This window comes from Dendrobates tinctorius, unplaced genomic scaffold (assembly GCF_039654945.1).
Source record: "Dendrobates tinctorius isolate UK_male_01 unplaced genomic scaffold, ASM3965494v1 ptg000232l, whole genome shotgun sequence".
Classification (NCBI taxonomy): domain Eukaryota; kingdom Metazoa; phylum Chordata; class Amphibia; order Anura; family Dendrobatidae; genus Dendrobates; species Dendrobates tinctorius.
In genome coordinates this window covers 14,055,597-14,079,379 of record NW_027361899.1, presented here as the reverse complement: position 1 = coordinate 14,079,379, position 23,783 = coordinate 14,055,597, and the positions used below count along the sequence as shown (strand labels likewise).

Genomic DNA, 23,783 nt, shown 5'->3' with positions numbered 1-23,783 from the left:
GTACATATGGCGAAATGGTGGGGCACATATGGTGCACAGGGGTGCATATGGCGAAATGGTGGGGCACATATGGTGCACAGGGGTACATATGGCGAAATGGTGGGGCACATATGGGGCAAAGGGGTACATATGGCAAAATGGTGGGGCAGAATATAGTGGCATGGGATAGCTTTGAAGCATACATGGCAGCACAGTATATGTCTTGTTGCATATATGGAGTACAGCATAGCGCTGAGCACATATGATTGTCATAGGATAATATATGGACAGCCGGCTTCCATCAGAACTTTCTGGTTAATAGAAGGGGCAAAGTGAGAAACCCCCATATGATATCTATATATCCCAAAAGTTTCATCCTGATTCTATGTATAGAGAAAGCTAAAAACTAAGACTGTGAATTACAGTATATAACAGACTGGTGAATAGTTGTGTAAATCAATGTATAACTCCTGTTAAGTGTTTGGTGACACTCATATTCATTATGTTTATGTTGTTTTATTGTTTTGACTTCAAATTATTCACCCTTTTGTCATATTGTTATATGTTCTATTTAGATATATCATAAATATATCGCTGCATACATTAATTCATACATTAACTTATATATTACGTTGAATGTCGACTTTAACTTTTTGGAGACCTTTAAACTTTTTTTAAAAGACTTTCTCTGTAAGAGACCAATGTCTTAATATGATATATGCTCCAAATACATAATTTTAGCTGTGACCTATTGCCAAATTTGGTTTCTCCTCTAATCTACATATTCAGGAGTCAGCCGGAGTTAAAATGTTGCTTCTGGAAGTATTAATTTAACATAATTTACATATGAATCACCTGGAGTTAGGTTTTAGACTCAAGTCAAATCTTGCTTTGGGAGTTTCTCCAGTAATAGTTTGTAGTAAAACAATAGTAACAAAGTCTTATCAGTTCCTTCACATGCCAAATGGTTCGGCTCCATGCGCTAAACCCGCAAATAATCATCCAAAAATCCCTTCTTAACATTTTTCTTTAGCGGCGCCATTGAACTCGTTTACTAAAGAAAAGTCCACAATTTGGTGCATTTTATTGTAAGTGATTCCTGTGAAAAATATCTGCTGTTCTCAAACTTTTCTTTAGTTTCTGATATTAAAAGTATTTTGACTGTTACCATAAAAATGTTCGCATTTCTAAAAGCAGTAATAAAATCTTACCACTCATGAGTTCGATTTGCAGTTTAGACCAGTGATCTCTTTGCAATTAATGTTTTTTAAAAATATAATGTAATTTTTAATAAACCCACTACAAAAAAAATACATATTCAGATGTTCAAGGAGCACAACTTCCTCGGGGAACCAATGGATGCAGGCAGTGGCGGACACAGACAGGAGAGGGTCCTTGTGCAAAACCAAAAATCTGAGCCAGAGTACAAGATGGCAGAAATGCAACGCATAGGAGCTAGAGATGAGCGAAGGTGCTCGGATAAGGTGATATCTGAACATGCTCGGGTGTTAACCGAGTGGCTTCGGCGTGCTCGAAAAACATGTTTGAGGCTCCGCGGCTGCATGTCTCACAGGGATTGCTTGCTTGATAGTCAACTCCTGCATCTGTTGTGGCTGTTGTTAAAGGGAACCAGTCACCAGGTTATCCCAATATAAACTACGACCACCACCTTTAATGCCTCTTTTACAGTAGTCTAGTAAGATGTATATAAGTCCTCAACCCTCTGCTCAGCCCCAAAAATACATCTTATATTCCCCATATATGGTGCAGTCCGGTCAGAAGGGCGTTGTTGGTCTTGTATCGGTGTCTCCTCTCTCGTCTCAATCACCTTCCTTCTGTCCTTCACAGGGATGACGTGTAGCATATGGCGCATGCTCCGGCAGTGGGCATCAGCTGTATATTATAGCGGACACTCTGCTGTAACCGCCAGGAGCTGGCATTATTCCAACCCCTTAGCTGCTGCTGTCAGTAGTGACTTCGTCATCTATGGGGTTAGACAGAGGGACAGGGATTTCTCTGCTGCCCCTTTGCCCCTTCCGTTAATATGACCCCTTCCAAAGAAAAAAAATTTAAAACAAATTGAATTCACCCCCCAAAATAGTGGCTACAAAAATACAGCCGTCTGATGTAAAGTTTCACTATAACACAAGCGAAATGATCCACATCCGTCCCGCACAAGCCACCTTGTAAATTTGCAGATATTTTTGCGCAGAGCACGGTCCACCCGCTCGCACTTCTAGAATCCAGGATTTTCAGCTTGGATTAGCTGCTCACTTAGCTAGTAATTTGCAGTAAGATGGTTATATTATCCACCTGGCTGAGCAGCCTCTAAATACAGCGAAGATTTGTGAGCCCAATCTCTTTACATTCGACACAGAAGCTTCCGTATCTACCGCTGGCATTATACTCCCCGCAGACTGATCGCAGGCACAGAAGGGTCATTTCCACCGGCTATGGAGATAAATGACATCTGCCAAGAATCATCATTTACAATGTGGCCTCTTTTATATACACTGCATTACCATTTATACATAGATAGCCACTACTACAGCGACATTCATCTCCACAGCTGCATTTGCAATTCTGCAAAATGTAAGCGAAAAGCCCCCAGCATTTCCTCTTGTTTGGTGTCCGTGAAAGGTCCACATTTACCTCTTATAAAATTTTATCTTCAAGTCCCGGTCCCTTCAACATTTCTCCCAATCAGCTCAGAAGGAGTGTGTGCCATCAAGCTTGTTGACAGTTCCTGTAACAATCAGCAGAATTATGAATGCTGCTCTGGATCACCTACCTTGACATAATTGTAAGTGAAGGGCCAGCGTTAGATCGGACACCTTCACTATTTTATATCAAGATGACGGTATCAGAGAAAAGTTGATCCTGACAGTTAAAGTTATTGGATATGTATAGGTGATAAGTTGATGAATAATAGATGTCCTACCTTTTGGACCACCAGAGTTCACAAGAATGAGGGTCAGGTGTTTCCCTTATTTGTGGAGACTTTATCGGACTGAAATAAAGCACTTGATTTTCTCCATCCGTCTCATAGACTATTCTCAGCCACTATTTAAATGGGGGATGGAGGACTCCAACGTTGTGATACATGCCGATCCTAACGGCCTCTTCAGAGAGGAAGACGACTTGAAGTGTCACCTATTGGATGCAGCAATCCTAGAAGTCACTATTGACCCTTAAATGAGCCTAACTGTCACATGACATGAGATAAAGGCCAAACCACAATCTCAATTTGACAAATTTAGTTTCCAAGAGGAGCATACACGGCTTATAAGCCTCCTCACACTGGCATGCCAGGCATGTCACTCTCGACAAGGCGAAACATTATCTCTTAAGGGAACCTGTCACCCCCCCAGGCGTTTTTAAGTAAAAGAGCCACCTTGTGCAGCACTAATGCTGCTTTCTGTCAAGGTGTCTCTGTTACTTAGCTTCCGTTCCACCGCAGAAATAATCGTTTATAAAATTGTTCAAAAATACCTGAATTTTGACCGGGGGGCAGGTGTTTCCCCCTCTGACAGACGCCTCGCATCCATCAGTCATTTTGTATTTGGCGCCGCCTCCTCAGTTTTCTTTTGAAATGCTGGTGCCTGCGCTGTACTATAGTTTAGTGGGCATGTGCAGTTAGCGCTGCCCGACGTGCCCGTGCTCTCAGATCACATCCTGGCCTTCATATCGCGCGGCCACAGATCCCTCCCCGCAGTCGCTTATGATTTATTCACACTGCGGGGCTGGGAATCTTGGGCATGAGGGCTGCAGAGAACTACTGCGCATGTCCCAAGATTCCCAGCCCCGCAGTGTAAATAAATCATAAGCGACTGCTGGGCGGGATCTGTGTCCGCACGATATGAAGGCCGTGATGTGACCTGAGAGCCCGGGCAGCGCTGACTGCGCATGCCCAAGAAAATATAATATAGCGCAGGTGCCGCATTTCAAAAGAAAACTGAGGAGGCGGCGCCAAATACGAAATGACTGATGGATGTGAGGCGTCTGTCAGAGGGGGAAACACCTGCCCCCCTGTCAAAATTCAGGTATTTTTAAACAATTTTATAAACGATTATTTCTGCGGTGGAACGGAAGCTAAGTAACAGAGACACCTTGACAGAATGCAGCATTAGTGCTGCACAAGGTGGCTCTTTTACTTAAAAATGCCTGAGGGGGTGACAGGTTCCATTTAAATTCCCTTCAGAAGCCTCTCCTCCAGCCAAATCCGATCTCTTGCTTTGCACCGATGAGGGGCAACATCCTGAAACGTGTCTTCAAACTGCGATTCTGGTTTTGCTTTTATTCTAAGTCATATGACAAGGCTCCCTAAAGAGTTGATATTGATTTTCAGGATTGCTACTTCTAATCGGTGGCCCTAGAGTTCAGGTTCTCTTCTCCGAAGATTATTTGTATATTTAATTTCCCAGATGAGCACTGCCTGGCCTAAAAGTCTCCTAACAGCAACAAAATTATTTTACAATTGGGTTTCATTAAAAATGTTGCACCATTTGCCTTGTATAGTTTCCTTATTACACTTTATATTTCTGGCTGCCGAAGGAGTTATATAAAAAACTGTCAGGGGGCTCGTTCTGACGGGAGAGTTTTATATTTTATCTATATTTTTTCTAAGCTCCTACAGGCTGATTTATGACAAAAATTGAGCTGAAAATTAACTCAGAAGAAAACAGATAAAAAAAAGTTGCAAAATCTCCGTCAGAACCAGCTCACTGATGGATGTTCAGTTAACTCATTCTTCAAACAGAAATGTTTAGGGAACCAAAAGGGCACAGGAAAAAAAAGCCACATTTTTAATGAACCCAATTTTGAAAATTATTTTTAGCACAGAATATAAACATTTAGTTAAAAAAGTGTCAGAAGTGTCCAAATCCTGAAAAAAAAAAACACCAATTTCATACATTATAAGGCTAGTTTCACACTTGCTTTTTTTTGCAGCGCGTTTTTCCCGCAAAAAAACGCATTGAAAAAACGCATACATAAGCATACAACTGCTGCGTTTTTTTCAAGCATTTTTATGAGCATGCATGAAAAAAACGCAGCGTTTTTATGCGTTTGTATGCGTTTTTAGCGCGTTTTTACCGCGTTTGCGTTTTTTTCCAACATTTTTAGGTGGCCCCTCACACTACCCAAACCATGACTTTACTAACCCTAACCCTGACCCTAACCCTAACCCTGACCCTAACCCTAACCCTGACCCTAACCCTTAACCAAATCATACTTAACCCTAACCCAAACCCTAAACCCTAACTAACCCTAACCCTAACCCTAACCCTGACCCTAACCCTGACCCTAACCCTGACCCTAACCCTAACCCTGACCCTAACCCTAACCCTAACCCTGACCCTAACCCTTAACAAAACCATACTTAACCCTAACCCTGACCCTGACCCTAACCCTAACCCTAACCCTGACCCTAACCCTAACCCTAACCCTGACCCTAATCCTTAACAAAACCATACTTAACCCTAATCCTGACCCTAACCCTGACCCTAATCCTTAACAAAACCATACTTAACCCTAACCCTGACCCTAACCCTAACCCTGACCCTAACCCTAACCCTAACCCTAACCCTAACCCTAACCCTGACCCTAACCCTTAACAAAACCATACTTAACCCTAATCCTGACCCTAACCCTGACCCTAATCCTTAACAAAACCATACTTAACCCTAACCCTGACCCTAACCCTAACCCTGACCCTAACCCTAACCCTGACCCTAACCCTAACCCTAACCCTGACCCTAACCCTTAACAAAACCATACTTAACCCTAATCCTGACCCTAACCCTGACCCTAACCCTTAACCAAACCATACTAAACCCTAACCCTGACCCAAAACCCAACCCTAACCCTGACCCTGACCCTAAACCTAACCCTAAACCCCCTTAACTAACCCTAACTCTAACTCAAACCCCTAAATTCCATGGTTAAAAAAAAAAAACGCATATGCAAAAAAACGCTTACATGAGCATGCCAGTGCGCACATATGCGCATCCATAGGCTATAATGGCCCTTTTTAGCGCAAAACGTGCGCATATGTGCGCATGCGCTTTTTTGCAGGGCCAAAAAATGCAACATGATGCGTCTGGAAAATCCAATCGCACACCCCAAAAAAACGCAGCGCATGAAAATCGCATACATGCGCTTACAAGCGCGCAAGTATGCGCACCCATGTTAAAGATAGGGGAAAAAACGCATGCGCAGGTTAGCGTTTTTTTCCAGCGCTAAAAAACGCAAATGTGAAACCAGCCTAAAATCAGCACTTTGAGGAGGAGTACCAAAACTCCTTGGGAGCCTGCAAGATTCATTGTAGCCACATGTAGACACATATAGCATGAACAACTCCTGACAGAGTATCGTAAATCATGTTTCTTTTTCATGGTTTGTCTTCTTAGAGGACTCATATTGAGATATGGAGAAATAAGTGGAACGTTAAGAGAGGACATACGGAATAATATGTAAAATGTTTTCCATCAGCTAAAAAAACAACAACTCAGTTTTGGATAACACTTCTCTCATTGCCTCTGTTTTCCAGGGAACTTTTTGTTCTTCACATCACATGGAGGTCAAAGTCCCATTGTGGTGAGTCCGTGGCTGAGGAGTAATAATCCGAACTGTAGGGTGGAGATGGCAGTCTTCATGCAGAGAACTGGGAAATATTCTCTACGACTTCACCCAGACAATGTGCTGATTTACACCATGGAGGCTCCAAGGACAGCAGAGAGAAGCAGGTGAGTCACATTATTATGACTGCTGCGAATGAAAAGTTATAGCAATCACCTGACATGTTGTATCCAGTGGTCCATGGAGCAACATCTACTCCACAGTTCCAATACTGTTACAGGAGGGGTCTGGGACATCATGGAAACATCCATGTAGTCATGTCTCTACCCTTTGCCTTAGGTTCTACCACACCGTCGGCTCAAGTTGGAGAAGATTCGTATTGGGCAGGTCACTCAAATTTGTCCAGGAAATGCCATTTGCATCAGATTTATTTGGTGGTTCTTTATGTTCTGGGGTCTAATAAATGTAGGGATAAAAACATGAATATTCACCACTCTCCGTCCTTTACCTTATCCATGGAGCTCACCACTTGGTTGTTCTGGTCAGGTCATCATTCACAGGCCACCAGTCTTTTTTTTTTGGGTTATTGGCATCTAGTAGATCTTCCTTTGGTATAGCGTGCACCGTGCTGTGGTGCCATGATGTTGTAAAGTTTATAGAGGCAGTGAAGACCTGACGGGATCTGAGGAGTGAAGATGACTGGAATCCTGTGAATGAAGACCAGACTAAAACGATTAAAGTGGGACAAAATGAGGGCTGGGGAGAAGCGAGAATTCATTTTTTTTTTTAACGTTTTTTCCAACCATTTTGAATCCAGCAAAGAGTCACACAAAAAAAAACTAGGATACTGTTGAATCCAAATTTTTGGTGAAATTTAAGGTAAATTTGGTTTGTTTTAAAAAGATTCTACCTACTTCTACAATCTTGTAAAAAAAGCGGATGTTGGAGAACATGAGAGAGACGAATCCACCGTTTTAGGGAAATAATGAATGAGTTTTGTTCCATGTTCCTTGTGCTGAGACTTCCTTCTGTGAGAGGGGAAGAGAAGGCGGCAGCGGCAACATTAACATTTGGTCCGATGATGTGACTTCCTGTTGGAAGATGAGAACAGATAGCTGTACCTGTTGGAGATGAACAAATTCCATTCACCAAAGTCGATTTGCCTTGAGTTTATTCAGATTGAGTCGAATTGCAGGTAACAGCCATTTTTATGCTCTCTAGACTCCAAAGCATAATAATTGGATGCTTTAAAAGCTAAAAAAAAAAATTTACTCACCTTGCCGCTCACCTGTCCTGGCACCGCAGTTCCCCACTCACTTCTCTAGCAGCTCGATTCCTTCCTCCAGCTCCTATCTTCAGTCATCATCACACTTTGGCACCCATTAGACCAGACATGAGGTCATGACACGTTTCGCCTCGAAACACCATGACAGCACCTAAAGCCTTGTCAATGCCGCAGGGGCCGAAGACTGAAGACCAGAGGCGGAATTAAAAAGCACGCAAGAAGAAGACGAGGTCCAGGACAGGTGAAGGAGGGCGAGGAGATTTTTTTTTTTTAAACTCTTTTCCGACTCTCAAAAGAATTCATCAAAATAGCAACCGGTATAGAATGAATAAAATGGCGAAAAAAAAATGGATTCTGATAAATCTGATTTTTTTTTATGAAATGGAAATCAAAATTGATTCACTTCAAACCAATCCGCTCACCTGTAGCAGGTACTGATGCAGGGACATTCTGCTGAGCGAGGGAGGATAAGGCTGAGGCTGCTCGATTAGAGATCTAACCAAATGCTGGGACTTCTTGCTGTGGTAGTGGAGGAGAGAGCTGCAGATGTTCTGTTTGCAGACTAATGAGAATTACAAAGTGATCGTTTCATGTAGGACTGTCACCATTACTGGATGATTACATCTTATATATCTTACACCCAGACTAATATAAGACATATATGGATCAGACAGCCGCGGTTGCATTTGCCAGACATTATAACACCGCTTTGGGCTTCCCTGCTTCGAGTCCTTGATAAGTTTATGATGCAGTGAGAGGATTCTGGACTGAATTATGATGTAATCAACATATTTATTTAGTTCTGCTCTAAATGTTAGTTTAGTGTGCGCCGTAATATTTAATGTGGAATCCAGTAAAATATATAATCTTCAGAGCCATTATCACAAAGGTAGCAGATTTACCGCTCGGAAATAAGCATCTGGTAATAAGTTTGGTGCTGGCCTCCCGACAAATCATAAAAAATGTATTTTGACATAGAGCATGAATTGGAAATATAGCCTGATACTTCTGTAAGATTTCTTCAGCAAAGCGGCTGATGGAAGCAACTTTGGAGAAAGCAAAAAATGTAAGTTATAACCCCGAGGTTCATCTATAAAATGGAACGTTTCATGTATATCCGTGTATCTTAGGAAACAGTCAAGGCAATAAGGGGGGTAGAAAAGTCGATAAGAGGACACCATTATCTGTACTGGACGTCTGCAGAGATATCTGATCTCAAAATCTATAATAGTTATCTATTATCTATCAATATATGTATCTATTATCTATCTATATACTATCTATCTATAATGTATCTATCATCTATTATCAATCTATATTATCTATCTATTATCAATAAAAAAAGATTTTTATTTGAAATAATCATTTTCTCCTTCAAACTTTGCTTTCGTCACAGAATGCTCCTTTGCAGCAATTCCAGCATCGCAGACCTTTGGCATTCTAGCAGTTAATTTGCTGAGGTAATCTGGAGAAATTTCACCCCATGCTTCCAGAAGCCCCTCCCACAAGTTGGTTTGGCTTGATGGGCACTTTTTGGGTACCATACGGTCAAGCTGCTCCCACAACAGCTCAATGGGGCTGAGATCTGGTGACTGCGCTGGCCACTCCATTACAGATAGAATACCAGCTGCCGGCTTCTTCCCTAAATAGCTCTTGTATAATTTGGGGGTGTGCTTTGGGTCATCGTCCTGTTGTAGGATGAAATTGGCTCCAATCAAGCGCTGTCCACAGGGTATGGCATGGCGTTGCAAAATGGAGTGATAGTCTTCCTTATTCAATATCCCTTTCACCTTGCACAAATCTCCCACTTTACCAGTATCAAAACAACCCCAGACCATCACATTACCTCCACCATGCCTGACAGATGGCGTCAGGCACTCTTCCAGCATCTTTTCAGTTGTTCTGCATCTCACAAATGTTCTTCTTTGTGATCCAAATACCTCAAACTTGGATTCATCTGGCCATAACACTTTTTTCCAATCTTCCACTGTTCAATGTCTGTGTTCTTTTACGCATATTAATCTTTTCCTTTTATTAGCCAGTCTCAACTATGGCTTTTTCTTTGCCACTCTGCCCTGACTCATCCCGGAGTCGCCTCTTCACTGTAGACATTGACTCTGGCGTTTTGCATGTAGTACTTAATGAAGCTGCCAGTTGTCTACCTGGCTGTGAGGCGTCGATTTCTCAAACTACAGACTCTAATGTACTTGTCTTGTTGCTCAGTTGTGCAGGGGCCTCCATCTTCTCTTTCTACTCTGGTTAGAGCCTGTTTGTGCTCTCCCCTGAAGGGTGTTGTACACACCGTTGTAGGAAATCTTCAGTTTCTTGGCAGTTTCTCACATGAAATAGCCTTCATTTCTAAGGACAAGAATAGACTGTCGAGTTTCACATGAAAGTTCATTTTTTCTGGCCATTCTGAGAGTTTAATGGAACCAACAAATGTAATGCTCCAGATTCTCAACTAGCTCAAAGGAAGGTCAGGTTTATAGCTTCTCTAATCAGCCAAACTGTTTTCAGCTGTGCTAACATACTTGCACAAGGGATTCCAAGGGTATTCTAACCATCCATTAGCTTTCTTACACAGTTAGCAGACACAAACTACCATAAGAACACTAGAGTGATGGTCATTGGAAATGGGCCTATAAACCTATGAACATATTGCATTACAAACCAGACATTTGCAGCTAGAATAGTCATTTATCACTTTAACAATGTATAGAGTGTATCTCTGAATCATTTATTGTTAGCTTCATTGGAAAAAACTGTGCCTTTCTTTCAAAAATAAGGACATTTCTAAGTGACCCTAAACCTTTACACGGTAGTGTATATTATATATCTATTATCTATCTTTTTATCATTTTAATTTAAATTCAAGATAGCGTTAAAGCTTCTTCACCCTGATGTTGTTTCTCGTCCTCCATGAAGCTGAAGTCCAGGAAGAGATCAGAGAGTCTCCTGAAGTGAATGTCAACTTCTACGGCCTTCGGGTCACAGTGTGGGCACAATCTGTCCTCTTGGGTTTGTAGCTCTATCTGTGCCGGCCGGATTTGATAATCAAACTTGGGCACTGTCTGTAACTGCTAAGGATCTGGCGGACTCTGGGGCTCGAGAGTCTTTCATGGAGCCAAATTTACCGTTTTTTAGATATGGAAGTACAGTTTGTCCCCATGTGGTTCCATTATTCCCAGAAAGAGTGCTCTTGAAGGGCATTTTGGATTTGTTTGAGCTTGGTGGAGATGAAATGTTGCTTCTCCCTCCTGAGGATGGTTTTGTATCACCTTTGTATGGTGTCGTAAGCGTCCCTCAGACCCATATGTTTGGGGTTTTGTTTGAGGCTGGTCTCTATGTCTTACAAACGGCATTACACTCTGTGTCACACCAACCATGGAAGTGTTTTACTTTTGTCCTCTTGTAGTTGCCTCTTGAGATCAGACATTTCTGCCATGATGTATAATATATCATTGAGGTCTTTTGTAAAGGATTACAATATAGATGTGGTTTATTAATAATTATATCTATGTATATTGTTATATTTTACCTTTGAATACTTCTATTGTGTCTAACATGTACATAGGGAAAGTGTAGTACCCAAACTTAGCCACTAGATGGGGTACAGTATAGTTCCAGATAGAGCATTGTAAATAGTCTAGATAGGAGGGGCACGTTGGATAAGACAGAGAGGACTTCGTAATAGTTGCAGTTGGGCCAGGGAGCCCGTTCAGCTCACATGGGCTAATAGCACCGGGCAACACCATATCACGCAACGTTGAACAAGTCTAGGGCCCAGCCATATTGTATTCATGGCCAGGACCTCATCAAAAGTAGCAACAGCAGCAGTGCTAGTGTTGCAGCTTAAATGGGAACTGCAGCAGCTAGGAGAAGACTAAGCAGTATGGGCAGGTCACTCATCATGTGGCAGCTTATTGCATGGATTGATGCCCTCAGAACCGGGGCAACACAGCTGAGGAAACTCCCAACCTCAGTAAGTCTGGACAGGGAGGATGCTGAGGAACTGAAAGGTACGGTCCGCCCCGGAAGCGAGCTTAGTGACACAGAGAGGATACGGACAGAGGAAGAGTTGCCTGATGTGAATACTGATGCTGATGTTGAAACAAATATAGATGTGCTGTGTAAGAAGATCAGTAAACTTGTTTATTTGAAAGTTGATTTGGACTGTGGCTCATTTTGTGAAAAACCGGCCCGTGGAAGCCTCCAGAAATGTACAGAGGACGATGACTGTGCAGGTGGAGCATTTCTAGTGTACTGGGAACTGCTTTATATTTTATGGCCTACGTTTTTGACCATTTATAGGACGGGGGGCAGGTTGAAGAAGATGCTCTGCCTGATTTTATGTAGAGAAACAGGTTTGCGGGATCTCATGGGTACGTTTGTGAGGTGACTATGAAAGTGCCGATATTTTCCGGATCCATGTTTGTAATCTGCAGTGCTGCTCACATGAGCGTTTGGTGACTCCCTTGGTGCAGCCATTACATGTATGAAGTCCTATATCTCCTCAACGTCTTCTTAAGTTCTGGAACTTTAACCCTTTTTGGTGTTTGTTCTTTCATAGCTGTTTTTCTCCGTGTGTAGTGAGTGATGGCCGTCAGTCTCAGCTCCAAGTACGTAAAAGTTTCCATCCATGGTCAGAAAGTTCTTGCATTAAAGGGAATCTGTCACCCCATTTTTCGACTATGAGCTGCCGGCACCGACATCAGGGGCTTATCTACAGCATTCTGTAATGCTGTAGATAAGCCCCCGATGTAACCTGAAAGAGAAGAAAAATGAGACCTTTGTCCTTTTATTTTTTTATGTACCTGCAAACTCAATGAAGAGCTATCATCTTATCAACAGTGCGTCTGCGCGAAGTCAGGTAATATCTAAAAGTTTTTCCAAATCATTTTTGTATTTTTCAATATTTTTCATTTAATCTTTTTGACATTTTCTACATTTTGAGGTGTGAAATAAAATATTGTAATATCCTGTTTTTATAATGCCGCCTGGGTGTAAACGTCCTGTTCCACAATAGCTGTGGAAATTGCAAGTTTTGCTAATTCTTGACCTTAACGAAAGTGAAATGATCCGAGCGGGATCTGAAAATGGAATTGATAATATGACATCTCTCCACAGAGTATTTAAGAGTTCACATCATTTACTATTGACAGAAGTTTAATTAGAAAAGATAATGGGATTTTTGAGTGTTTCCCTTTATTTTTATATCCATTTTCTGTTTTATTAACCTGTCAGAGGAAATTACTTTTTCCTTAATTTAAAAGGCCTCAATATTTGCTTATCCCTTAAAAACACTGCCAGATAAATGAACGTTATTGTAAATGCAGCTTTAATTGTAGAAAAGCGAATTACATCTCCCTGATTAATGAGAGAGCACGACTCTGATACAAGCTCTCCCCGAGGAAAGACCCAAGGGGTGTCCAAATATTGAGACAAATGCCATTGACTAATTCTGTTGTAAATTGCAACAAAGACAGTTCATAGGAGCAGTATTATAGTAGTTATATTCTTGTACATAGGGGCAGTATTATAGTAGTTATATTCTTGTACATAGGGGGCAGTATTATAGTAGTTATATTCTTGTACATATGGGGCAGTATTATAGTAGTTATATTCTTGTACATAGGAGCAGTATTATAGTAGTTATATTCTTGTACATATGGGGCAGTATTATAGTAGTTATATTCTTGTACATAGGAGCAGTATTATAGTAGTTATATTCTTGTACATAGGAGCAGTATTATAGTAGTTATATTCTTGTACATAGGAGCAGTATTATAGTAGTTATATTCTTGTACATAGGAGGCAGTATTATAGTAGTTATATTCTTGTACATAGGGGGCAGTATTATAGTAGTTATATTCTTGTACATAGGAGCAGTATTATAGTAGTTATATTCTAGTACATACGAGCAGTATTATAGTAGTTATATTCTTGTACACAGGGGCAGTATTATAGTAGTTATATTCTTGTACATAGGTGCAGTATTATAGTAGTTATATTCCTGTACATAGGGGCAGTATTATAGTAGTTATATTCCTGTTCATAGGGGGACAGTATTATAGTAGTTATATTCCTGTTCATAGGGGGACAGTATTATAGTAGTTATATTCCTGTTCATAGGGGGACAGTATTATAGTAGTTATATTCTTGTACATAGGAGCAGTAGTATAGTAGTTATATTCTTGTACATAGGGGCAGTATTATAGTAGTTATATTCTTGTACATAGGAGCAGTATTATAGTAGTTATATTCTTGTACATAGGAGGCAGTATTATAGTAGTTATATTCTTGTACATAGGAGCAGTATTATAGTAGTTATATTCTTGTACATAGGAGCAGTATTATAGTAGTTATATTCTTGTACATAGGAGGCAGTATTATAGTAGTTATATTCTTGTACATAGGGGCAGTATTATAGTAGTTATATTCTTGTACATAGGAGCAGTATTATAGTAGTTATATTCTTGTACATAGGAGGCAGTATTATAGTAGTTATATTCTTGTACATAGGGGGCAGTATTATAGTAGTTATATTCTTGTACATAGGAGCAGTATTATAGTAGTTATATTCTAGTACATACGAGCAGTATTATAGTAGTTATATTCTTGTACACAGGGGCAGTATTATAGTAGTTATATTCTTGTACATAGGTGCAGTATTATAGTAGTTATATTCCTGTACATAGGGGCAGTATTATAGTAGTTATATTCCTGTTCATAGGGGGACAGTATTATAGTAGTTATATTCCTGTTCATAGGGGGACAGTATTATAGTAGTTATATTCCTGTTCATAGGGGGACAGTATTATAGTAGTTATATTCTTGTACATAGGAGCAGTAGTATAGTAGTTATATTCTTGTACATAGGGGCAGTATTATAGTAGTTATATTCTTGTACATAGGGGCAGTATTATAGTAGTTATATTCTTGTACATAGGGGCAGTATTATAGTAGTTATATTCTTGTACATAGGGGGCAGTATTATAGTAGTTATATTCTTGTACATAGGGACAGTATTATAGTAGTTATATTCTTGTACATAGGAGCAGTAGTATAGTAGTTATATTCTTGTACATAGGATGCAGTATTATAGTAGTTATATTCTTGTACATAGAGGCAGTATTATAGTAGTCGTATTCTTGTGCATAGGGGCAGTATTATAGTAATTGTATTGTATATAGGAGGCAGTATTATAGTAGTTATATTCTTGTACATAGGGGCAGTATTATAGTAGTTATATTCTTGTACATAGGGACAGTATTATAGTAGTTATATTCTTGTACATAGGAGCAGTATTATAGTAGTTATATTCTTGCACATAGGGAGCAGCATTATAGTAGTTATATTCTTGCACATAGGGACAGTATTATAGTAGTTATATTCTTGTACATAGGAGCAGTATTATAGTAGTTATATTCTTGTATATAGGGAGCAGTATTATAGTAGTTATATTCTTGTACATAGCAGTATTATAGTAGTTATATTCTTGTACATAGGAGCAGTATTATAGTAGTTATATTCTTGTACATAGGGGGCAGTATTATAGTAGTTATATTCTTGTACATAGCAGCAGTATTATAGTAGTTATATTCTTGTACACAGGGGCAGTATTATAGTAGTTATATTCTTGTACATAGGGAGCAGTATTATAGTAGTTATATTCTTGTACATAGGGGGCAGTATTATAGTAGTTATATTCCTGTACATAGGGGCAGTATTATAGTAGTTATATTCTTGTACATAGGAGCAGTATTATAGTAGTTATATTCGTGTACATAGGGGGCAGTATTATAGTAGTTGTATTCTTGTACATAGGGAGCAGTATTATGGTAGTTATATTCTTGTACATAGGGGGCAGTATTATAGTAGTTGTATTCTTCTACATAGGGGCAGTATTAGAGTAACTATTTTCTATACTGTGTGTATAACATGTCAGAATATTTCTCCATGTGAGTTAGTATCGGCGTGTCTTTTTCTTTGGCAGCAGTGATGGAATGATACTCTGTGCATTCGGTGCACTGATCACAATCTAATTTCCGTACCCCAGGCCGGTTAACACTGGGATCACTTTCTTAGTCACTTAATCTTCTGACAAGGCAGGACTCTAAACCTTGATTCCTCCTTTGCCTTCCTCTGTGATTCTGATGGTCGCGCGGCTTGAAGCCTGCAGCAACTTTAATACTTTTCTAGCTGAACAAACTGCTGTGGATCCAACTGTTTAATTACACATTAAAGTACAACAAAGGCGCCCCCTTAATGGCTTAAAGAAAAACGAGCTGCCAACCGGGGACACGTTACACAATTGTGCCGACTACCCGGGAACCGGGATTAGTGGAATGCGCTTTTTTTGCTGGAATTGTTTTCATTAAATATTTTCATACAGATTGGCTGATCATGAACTTGTCCTAGTGAGATCATAATCACTAGCGATTGTCAACAGCTGCGGTAACACTAGGCGGTACCAACGGGCAGTACTTATTATGCAATCTCCCCCTTATATCTGACATCAGGCTTGGACTGACCCACAGGAGAACAGGAGATTCCTCCGGTGGGCCACCGTCCAGGAGTGTGCCGCCACCCTCTTATATGAGCACGCAGTACTTGACACAATACACTTGATTCACTATTTGCAGACAAAGGCAGTGTCTTTTTTATTCAACACTCAGCCCATTTTATGGCTATAGAAATTTGTGAATGAGAATGCAGTCATATTTGCATGTAGCTGGAAAGTGGGGATCTGGGGTCGATGTTACCTGTGGGCCCTTGGCACCCCAGTCTGACACTGTCTGACATCCTTATAACACCATTGTACAGAATTCTTAGCTATTTTGAACTTTTGCATACACTGTAGGGGTTCACTCTCTCTGGCAGTCTGGGCACAGGGAAAATGGGTAGTTATATTACAGTCCATAAATCTCCAACACAAAATCAGGATAAGAAAAACAAAACAGTTTAAACGTCCACCTCCCTCTTAACTCCTGTCAAGGAGACCAGCACCAAGAGTTCTTTAACCTCCCATGTTGTGATTAGGTAACCGAGGAGGATAGCAGGGAAATAGACTAGGCAACCAGATAACCAGAGAGGTTGGTAACTTAGCGGATTGCAGACCCCTAAACTGACAATACAACTAGAATTAGCCGTGGGACGTACCTACAATGCCCTAGACACCTCGGCACAGCCACAGAATTAACTAAGTCTGAAGAGAGAAAGGGGAAAGCTAAACTGCCCCGAAGTAGAACCCCAAAGGAATAGATAGCCCCCGAACATATATTGCCGGTGAGACAAGATGAGGCACAAAACACAGGCAGAAAATAGAGTAAACAAATGATGGGGCCCAAACTGTCTAGATAGAACAGGAGAGGAAAGATACTGTCTGCAATCACGCAAAAAACCCTAAGAAAAATCCAGCACGTCTGATATGCAAAAATACTGAGGCCACACAACCTCTCCCCCACTAAATCAGCACTCTGGTGTGAACTGGACGCAAAACAAAAGATACTGATATAACAGGGGATTAGAAATACTGAAAAGACTGACATAAGCTATGGAAAATGAAACAGAGTCCAGCACAGGTCCCAGCAGGAAACAAGGCTGAACACACACCAGCAAAGCAGAAATCAGAGGAAAGCAAAAAATGGATCAAATCCAAAAAGATTAAAGCAGACAAATAATTTATCTGAAAGATGCAGGACAAAGCAGCAGGCAAGTAGACTTCCAAAATGCTCAGGAAGGAAACCAAATCACTGGCAACAACTGAGGGAAGGTTGCTCACTTAAATCGCTCCAGTCTGTAACACCTGACCTCCAATCATCCTCCTCAGGTGATTGACTTCTGTCAGCCAGACCAGCTCCATTACCAGCAGCAACCACCAGAGGGAGCCCAAACTCAGAAGCCAAATCAAAAGTGTTCACAACACGCTCATTCACCGACACAACTGAGGTGGCTCAGCTGCCTTAAATAAGCCATTTAAACCTGGAAGTTAATACATAGGAATGGCTGGTCCCACCTAGCTCTTCTAGCCGTTACTAAAACCCGGACCCAAAATTCATGAACATTAAAAATCCTCTCTGCACTAATGGTGCTGGAGCCTGCTTTTCCTGGCCTTACATCAACAAGGCTAATCCCCTCAGTGACACATATCTCCCCGTCCAGTACCTTGTCCAACTGCCGCCTTATATCATGTGCAAAATTATCAGCAGGGAGGATTGTCACCAAATTATCATTTTTATGCAGATATTCCACCTCTGAGCTGTATAACTGTGAATGATTATTGGATAAAGCAGATCAGGTCATGAGTATTTGTATAAATAAGGGGCCAAAAACAGCTTTACCTGACTGAGAAGTAAGAAATTGTTCACAGTCTATAGAGGACGAAGCTCCTGAGATTGTCATGTAATGGGATGATCACAGAATAGTAAAAGGTTCATAGCAAATAATCACCAGGTGCCAATAACAAGAGCGGAAGACGCTGAAAAACTGCCATAGATGCCAGAAGAATCAGACATGAAACCAGCAGGTGCCGTTATCCTCCTGTGCTGTCATATTGCACGGCCGAGGTGAGGAGGCTGAGCCTGACCACCACTGAGCAAGACACAGAGTTACAAGGTGTTCAGTGCACAGAGTCACGGCCGATGTGAGGAGGCTGAGCCCGACCACCACTGAGCTAGACACAGAGGTGCAAGGTTATCAGTGCTCAGAGACACGGCAAAGGTGAGGAGGCTGAGCCCAACCACCACTGAGGAAGACACAGAAGTATAAGGTGTTCAGTGCTCAGAGACACGGCCGAGGTGAGGAGGCTGAGCCCGACCACCATTGAGAAAGACACAGAAGTATAAGGCGATCAGTGCTCAGAGACACGGCCGAGGTGAGGAGGCTGAGCTCGACCACCACTGAGCAAGACACAGAAGTACAAGGTGTTCAGTGCTCAGAGACATGGCCGAGGTGAGGAGGCCGAGCCCGACCACCACTGAGCTAGACACAGGTGCAAGGTGATCAGTGCTCAGAGACACGGCTGATGTGAGGAGGCTGAGCCCGACCACCACTGAGCAAGACAAAGAAGTACAAGGTGATCAGTGCTCAGAGACACGGCCGAGGTGAGGAGGCTGAGCCCGACCACCACTGAGCTAGACACAGAGGTGCAAGGTGATCAGTGCTCAGAGACATGGCCGAGGTGAGGAGGCTGAGCCCGACCACCACTGAGCAAGACACAGAAGTACAAGGTGTTCAGTTCTCAGAGACATGGCCGAGGTGAGGAGGCTGAGCTCGACCACCACTGAGCAAGACACAGAAGTACAAGGTGCTTAGAGACACGGCTGATGTGAGGAGGCTGAGCCCGACCACCACTGAGCAAACAAAGAAGTACAAGGTGATCAGTGCTCAGAGACACGGCCGAGGTGAGGAGGCTGAGCCCGACCACCACTGAGCTAGACACAGAGGTGCAAGGTGATCAGTGCTCAGAGACACGGCCGATGTGAGGAGGCTGAGCCCGACCACCACTGAGCAAGACACAGAAGCACAAGGTGTTCAGTGCTCAGAGACATGGCGAAGGTGAGGAGGCTGAGCCCGACCACCACTGAGCAAGACACAGAAGTACAAGGTGCTTAGAGACACGGCCGAGGTGAGGAGGTTGTAAAACATCAAGAATGGGCTAATAAATATTTTCTATGGAATATACCTAGGCTTTCTGAACTGATGTGTCTTTCGAGTCAAACCATCGGGACAAATGATTATTTCTTTTGGGATGATTGATGAACAGCCCAGTCGCCAGTGGATCTTAGACTAATTTTCTCTTGTGTGCCCAAGAATCCTCAGTCTTACCATGGTTATATAGTCTCAATATTGTCAGAAACCTTTAAGGCCCTTTTACATTTAGCGATGCACCAGCGATCCGACCAGCGATCCGACCCGGTCAGGATCGCTGGTGCATCACTAAATGATCGCTAGTGAGCTTTCATACAGAAAGAACTCACAGCGATGCAGCAGCGACGCAGCGGACGATACTTACCTTTCACACACAGCGATCCTGACGTCCTCCCGCCCGCCTCCACGCGTCGCTCATCTCACACAGCAAGAAGTCTCAGCAGGAAGCAGACGACGAGAAATGGAGCCGCGCGATCAGCGATGGACAGCGGGGGAGCCGGTCGTTGGTAAGTATCACACATAGCGATATCGCTAGCAATATCGCTATAACGTCACAAAACCAGTGACGTTTTAGCGATATTGCTAGCGATATCGCTTAGTGTAAAACCCCCTTTACAGTCCTATTTTAAGCCCTAGGAAAGACTCAAGGTCAGATCAATCTGGTTGGCTTGGATTCCGAAATGCGTTACTCAGATATTTCAGATTCAGTCTAAATTTGACACCATTGAAAACAGTTGACCTGTGTGGGTGTCGGGCCCACACTGATCCAATATAAATTGGGATAGGTCATCAAAACTATAAGAAAAAAAAAAACTATAAGCCTGGAAAGCACCTTTATGTTTAAGGGGCTCCCAGCTTTGGTGGCTCTTGGCAGACTACATTTAGTAATATAGGTGTGGGTGTGAAAGTGAAGCAGTAGATTTAGAGTTCTCTATGAGAACAACAGTGCCCCGATCCCTACAAGTAATCTGGACCTGCGTAATTGAAATATATGTCCCTCCTTAACCTTCCTCTTGGCTTGATAGATCTGAAAAATAACGATCAAGTCGATCAGTTTTGAAAACAATGATTTTGCGATATTCTGTTGGGAGATCTTTATGCTACATGTGGCCTCCCGGTGGTTATGATGTGAACTGCAGCCTTTGGAGGTTTTTGCTCTTTGGTCGTGAAAACTTATTGAATTTGCATTTGCATTGTAAGAAATTACAGTAATTAATGAAATTTGTCAAGCAGCAAGGACACATCTGTATATCACATAAAATGAAATGAAAGACAGACTGTTTTGCAGTAGAGTGGCACCATTAAAAAATTTAATAGCATAATTTTATGTCATTATTACATTGTGAATCTTAGGAAATCATCCTAATCATCTCCCTCTCCTGAAGAACCCCTTCAAACACCCTGCAGGGGTATACTCACTCCCAAGCTCTCCATCCTTTGTTTGACAGTCGTGGATGACCCCCTCTCCATTAGACCGATGACTTACGGCCATTATTAAGCTTTATGGTGTCTCTGCAATACTAATTGAGTATAAAAAGAAAAGCAACAAAACATAAAATGACCGGGTAATGATGGAAGTAAATAATGCCCCGACCCGCGGCCTGTAAATAATATCATTCACCACCGCTTTTTACCACTGGTCCGAAGCCAACGCTGCCATGAGCCAATGGTCGTCTGAGAACGTTGCCTTTATTGCCGACATCCATTGCTCCCGCTGACAGGCAATCTCTGTGCTGCAGATGAAGCTGGACGCTCCACTTCTGGGTTATGTGCAGCAATGTCCGTCTACTTCCTACATGTGAAATGTTAATTGCCCCATAGATGTTATTTATCACCGAAACAAAGGCTCGCGAGCATCGTGTGCCGACATCCACCATTATGTCATCTAATGAATGGAAGCCAAAGAGGAATATACGTAGAGGTCACGGCCAGCGCCATCGTTTACCTGACACAGTCCCGCTCCATGTACCGCGCCGTACATTGGAATTAGATACATTAATGTGTTTTGTGTTATTTAGCATTATTAATGATTTATTGGTTCAGACCATAGTGCGCCATTTTTATGCACACACTAATTACAAGCAAACAGGTCACAGGTGAGGATGTTACCTTCAGTAGCCATTCAAACCCATTTGTTAATCACAGTTTGAACGCTGCTGACTGTCATTATCAGTTCCTTGGATATCTTTTTGTATCCCTTCCCTGTTTTATACAGTTCAACTACCTTTTCCCGTAGATCCGTTGACAATTCTTTTGCTTTCCCCATAACTCACAATCCAGAAATGTCAGTGGCTGGATGAAAGATGCAAGAGTCTGTCTGGATCCCAGAAACTCACTCAGCTTTAATGCACACACACTGATCACAAGCAAACAGGTCACAGGTGAGGATGTTACCTTTAGTAGCCAGTCAAACCCATTTGTGTCAACTTCTGTGCATGTTATCAGGCCAAAATCACCAGGGTATGTGAACTTTTGATCAGGGTCATTTGGATGTTTTGGGTTGTCATGATGATTTAAAAAGAGAAAACACAGTAGTGTGACAATAAATGGCTTCACCCAACCACTAACCATTAGTAGAGAACAAGTTTTGGTGTTATCATTCATATTCTCTGAAAAAAGGACAAGAAAGCAAAAATTCTGCCGGGGTATGTAAACTTTTGAGCACAACTGTATATACAGTATACAGTGAAGGAAATAAGTATTTGACCCCTTGCTGATTTTGTAAGTTTGCCCACTGACAAAGACATGAAGAGTCTATAATTTTAAGGGTAGGTTAATTTTAACATTGAGAGATAGAATATCAAAAATGAAATCCAGAAAGTCACATTGTATAAATTTATATAATTTTATTTGCATTTGGCAGTGAGAAATAAGTATTTGATCCCCCACCAACCTTTAAGATTTCTGGCTCCTACAGACCAGTTAGACGCTCCTAATCAAATCATTACCCGCATTAAAGACAGCTGTGTTGTGAGTTAATTTTCCCCTTCACTACTGAGGCCCGAGGAACTCCCTCTTCTGGTGAAGAAAGGTAGTGAGCCTGATTATCAAGCACCTGAACCTGATGATGATGACTGGCTGAGTGGAGTTACTGACTGGATATAAGGCTGCCGACGCCCTTCTGCCCTGCGGGTGATTTCTCTGTGGGATCCTTGGAGACCAGTCTGAATTCCTGCTCTTCTAAAGCTAAGTTTTCTGCTCGGCTTTTTGCATTTGTGCTTTGACTTTGTTTTGCTTTGTTTTTCTGGATTTCTGCCATTCCCTGCTGGGGTGAGCTGAATTCCTTTAGCTCTGTCTTCTGAAAATACCTGAGTGCTGATTTAGTGTTTGAAGCCTAGCTGCTTCAGGGTCTTTTTCCATTTCAGCTTGTTGGCTTATGTCTTTGATAGGGTTTTGGCAGATTGCAGACAGCAACCTTCCTTTCCTGTTCTGTTTAGTTAGCTTGGGCCCCATCGTTTGCTCAGCCTATCTTTCTATCTGTGTGAGTGTTTTTTTCATCTTGCTTCACCGTCATTATATGTTGGGGGCTGCCTTTTACTTTGGGGTCTGCTCTGGGGCAGTTTAGATTTCCTTTTCTGTCTTTAGGCTATTTAGCTCTCCGGCTGTGATCGAGGGGTCTAGGGCACCGTAGGAACCCCCCACGGCTACTGCTAGTTGTGTTGATAGGTTCAGGGGTCTGCAATCTGATAGTTGCCAACTTCTCTGGTTTTCTGGACGTAGCTTCTATTTTTGTGTCTGCCTCCTACGGTGACTCAATCATAACACAGCTGTCTTACATAGTCACCTTTATAAAAGACTCCTGTCCACAGACCTAATCAGTCAGACTCTAACCTCTACAACATGGGCAACACCAAAGAGCTTTATAAGGATGTCAAGGACAAGATCATAGACCTGCTAGCACGCCATGAGTCCCTTCCACCCACCAGTCCAATATTGCACTCTTTTTCCAACACGTACTTTAGAAAAATACAGATGTAATTATAGTTTGTCATTTGAACCTCTAAGTTTTGTTTTTTGTTTTGCTTTTTAAAATACAAAGTTATATAATTGTTATAAAAAAATTAATACAAAAAGGCAAAAAGATATATGTAAGTATTTTATTATCCTAGCCCTAACCATAACACCAACCCTAGTCCTAATCCATGCCCTAACCATAACCCTAGTGGACACTTAAAGAGTCAACAAGCTTTCAGAAGAGAATAGTGCAACAACAACCATGATTCAATACTTTCTCAGATTGTCATCAGCTGCTGCGCTCTGCATAGGCAGCAACTGAGACGGCAAAGCT

The 23,783-nt window shown here is 41.7% G+C and overlaps 1 protein-coding gene across 1 annotated transcript in view; it reads left to right on the top strand.

The window, feature by feature from the left end:
- The window catches only part of ALK (ALK receptor tyrosine kinase), a 969,161-nt gene that overhangs the window by 566,169 nt on the left and 379,209 nt on the right, over positions 1-23,783 (top strand). The window contains exon 4 of the mRNA XM_073556354.1: positions 6,530-6,725. Coding sequence (XP_073412455.1) covers positions 6,530-6,725 — 196 coding nt within the window. The remainder of the gene's footprint in view (positions 1-6,529; positions 6,726-23,783) is intronic.